General features: G+C 37.9%; 1 protein-coding gene across 1 annotated transcript; it reads right to left on the bottom strand.

The window, feature by feature from the left end:
• Positions 1-755: 755 nt before the first annotated feature.
• Positions 756-2,054, bottom strand: LOC111376845. The gene is made up of 3 exons (XM_022999838.1): positions 1,284-2,054; positions 926-1,141; positions 756-761 (listed from the first exon to the last, which is right to left on the bottom strand). Exons 1-3 carry the CDS (start codon positions 2,052-2,054, stop codon positions 756-758), a joined length of 993 nt encoding a protein of 330 aa, XP_022855606.1.
• Positions 2,055-2,354: the final 300 nt, after the last annotated feature.

Here is a 2,354-nt window from a genome sequence, read left to right as displayed (position 1 = left end):
ATTTAATACCTACTACACACTTGGAAGTACAAATGTGGAAAAATACGTGTATAGGCTACTTTCCAGTATAGAGAAGTATGTATAACATGGGTGTCTGAAGAAAAGACTACATATGTGTGTATGGCTCAACATGGCTTCTAGGGGTTGTGATTATTGAAAAAGAAGGCGTGAAAGGTTTATGTATTAATCCTAAATTGACCTTCATCATTTCCCAAGTAATCAACCATCTTACGACAAACCATATATTCTCAAAAGAGTTTCCAATTCAAAAAACCAATGAATGCTTATTTCTTTTTTTAGTTTGGTGACTCTCGATCCTCAATAATTCTCACAAGAAAACATCAGCAAGAAATTACTCTAGCTACATGTGTTGAACCACTATCTTACCATAAGGCTTGTGTGCGCAAAAAGATTCAGCAAATGTCTCAACTCCAAACTTTCATAAACAACATTAATCCTAGTGGCATATATTGTCATTCAAGAATATGTAGTGAATTAGGGACTTAAAAAAAATTTAGACCGAAATTCCATGTAAATCATGCAACACACAACAAAATTTAAGTTAAACTTTCCTCCTAACTAAAATTGCATTGTCCTCAATGCAGAAACATGTCTGCTAAATAAAGGTAAGGAAAGATGTCACCTGAGTGCTGAAGTGAATCACATGAGCTAAAGTATAAGAAGTCTAAAAGTTTTCAATGGAAAGGATGATGCAAAAAATGAAAATAAATGGAATGCAATGAATAATACATGGACTAAACCTAGAGAGAACGCATAAATGAAAATAAAAAGAAAGAGAAGGAAACTAACTCCTCTTGGGTTGCCTCCCAAGCAACGTCTTTGTTTATTATCATTGGCTCAACCCAATATTGCATTTTTTAGCTTGCATCCAGCCAGGGTGTTGTCAACCTTTAGTGCATTGTACCAACTCATTGGAAGTAGTCACCAGTGGTATCCCATAATCCTGAAAATCATTAAAATTACCATCAATATCAGGATATTCTCCATTATCATCCCTTGCGAGAATTTCAAAATTTAAAAGGAAAAAATTTAAAGGGTCGGGGTCAATAAGCGCATGTGCTTCCTCCTCAACAAGTGTATCAATCATGTATGTTTGATGATACCCATCATCTTCCTCAGGCTATTTCATGATGTGAAAGGTGTTGGCATCTAAGGTCATGTTCCCAATAGATAGCTTCATCAAACCATTTCTTTAATTGATAAGTGCGTTAGCTGTAGCGAGAAAAGGTCTACCAAGAAATAATGGGAATCTTGGAGTTAACATTCACATCTACTTTCACATCCAAAACCAAAAAATCCACAAGGTAACATAATTTGTCAATCTGTACTAGCACATCCTCAACTATCCCTCTAGGTCTAATAGTGGATCGATCAGCCAATTGTAGGACCACTGTAGTAAGTTTGATCTTACCTAGACCTAATGCTGAGTATATAGCATAAGGAATGATGTTGACACTAGCCCCTAAGTCTAGGAGAGCTTGTGCAATCTCATGGTTCCCTATGATACAAGAAACATTAGGACAACCAGGTTCCTTATACTTTGGTGGGACTTTTTGTTCAATTACGGCATTCACATGTTCAGTTAAGAATGTGGTTTTCTCGACATGGTGCTTCCATTTTATAGTACACAAGTCCTTAAGGACTTTAGCATATATGGGGACCTGGGAAATCACGTGCAAGAGAGGTAGATTGACTTTTACTTGCTTGAGGTACTCTAGGATTTTACTATGTTGACTAGTAGATTTCGAGGTTGACTTGAGGGCTTGAGGAAAGGGCACTCTAGATGGATTTTTCACTGCCTCCTCACTAGGGGTGCTCTCTTCTATGCTACTGCGATCCTTCTCACTTTCCCTAAGTTTGGCGGTTGGTTCTATAACCTTTCTAGATCTAGTGGTTATGACATTCACTTCCTTCAAGTTGGTCTCTCTTGGTCCTAAAGTTTGTGCCATGTGTTGCCCCCTAAGGTTCAATTGAGCTTGTGCTAGGAATTTTCCATGGCCTCCTACAGCTAAGGCATTAGCTAGTTTGGACATATGAGATTTTATTCCTTATTTTCTTCAACAATTTGGGTGATCATAGTCTCAAACTTTTGGTTAGTCTTACTCTGTGCCTCTATAAATGCATGTAGAGTATCGTCTAAAGAGTTTCTAGAGGGCGTGGACTGATATGGAGGTACAATGTGAGTTTATTTAGCTAGCATTCAGATTTCCAGCTGAGATTGGGGTGATTTCGCCACCTCAGATTGTATGTTTCAGAAAAGGGAGAATAAGGCTTTTGGTATGTGCCTAAGGTATTGCAGTGTTCCTCATAAACTCCCCTCATCTTAGCGTAGG

This window comes from Olea europaea, unplaced genomic scaffold (genome assembly GCF_002742605.1).
Source record: "Olea europaea var. sylvestris unplaced genomic scaffold, O_europaea_v1 scaffold15655, whole genome shotgun sequence".
NCBI lineage: Eukaryota > Viridiplantae > Streptophyta > Magnoliopsida > Lamiales > Oleaceae > Olea > Olea europaea.
Note: the sequence above shows the minus strand (reverse complement) of the source record. Positions and strands in the feature narration are given on the sequence as shown.

Coding starts and splice junctions, on each gene's coding strand:
- LOC111376845 (XM_022999838.1), bottom strand. CDS start 2,054: ATGTCCAAACTAGCTAATGCCTTAGCTGTAGGAGGCCATGGAAAATTC. Junction 1,142..1,283: donor ATGTGAAAGTAGATGTGAAT/GTTAACTCCAAG, acceptor ATCATGAAATAG/CCTGAGGAAGATGATGGGTA.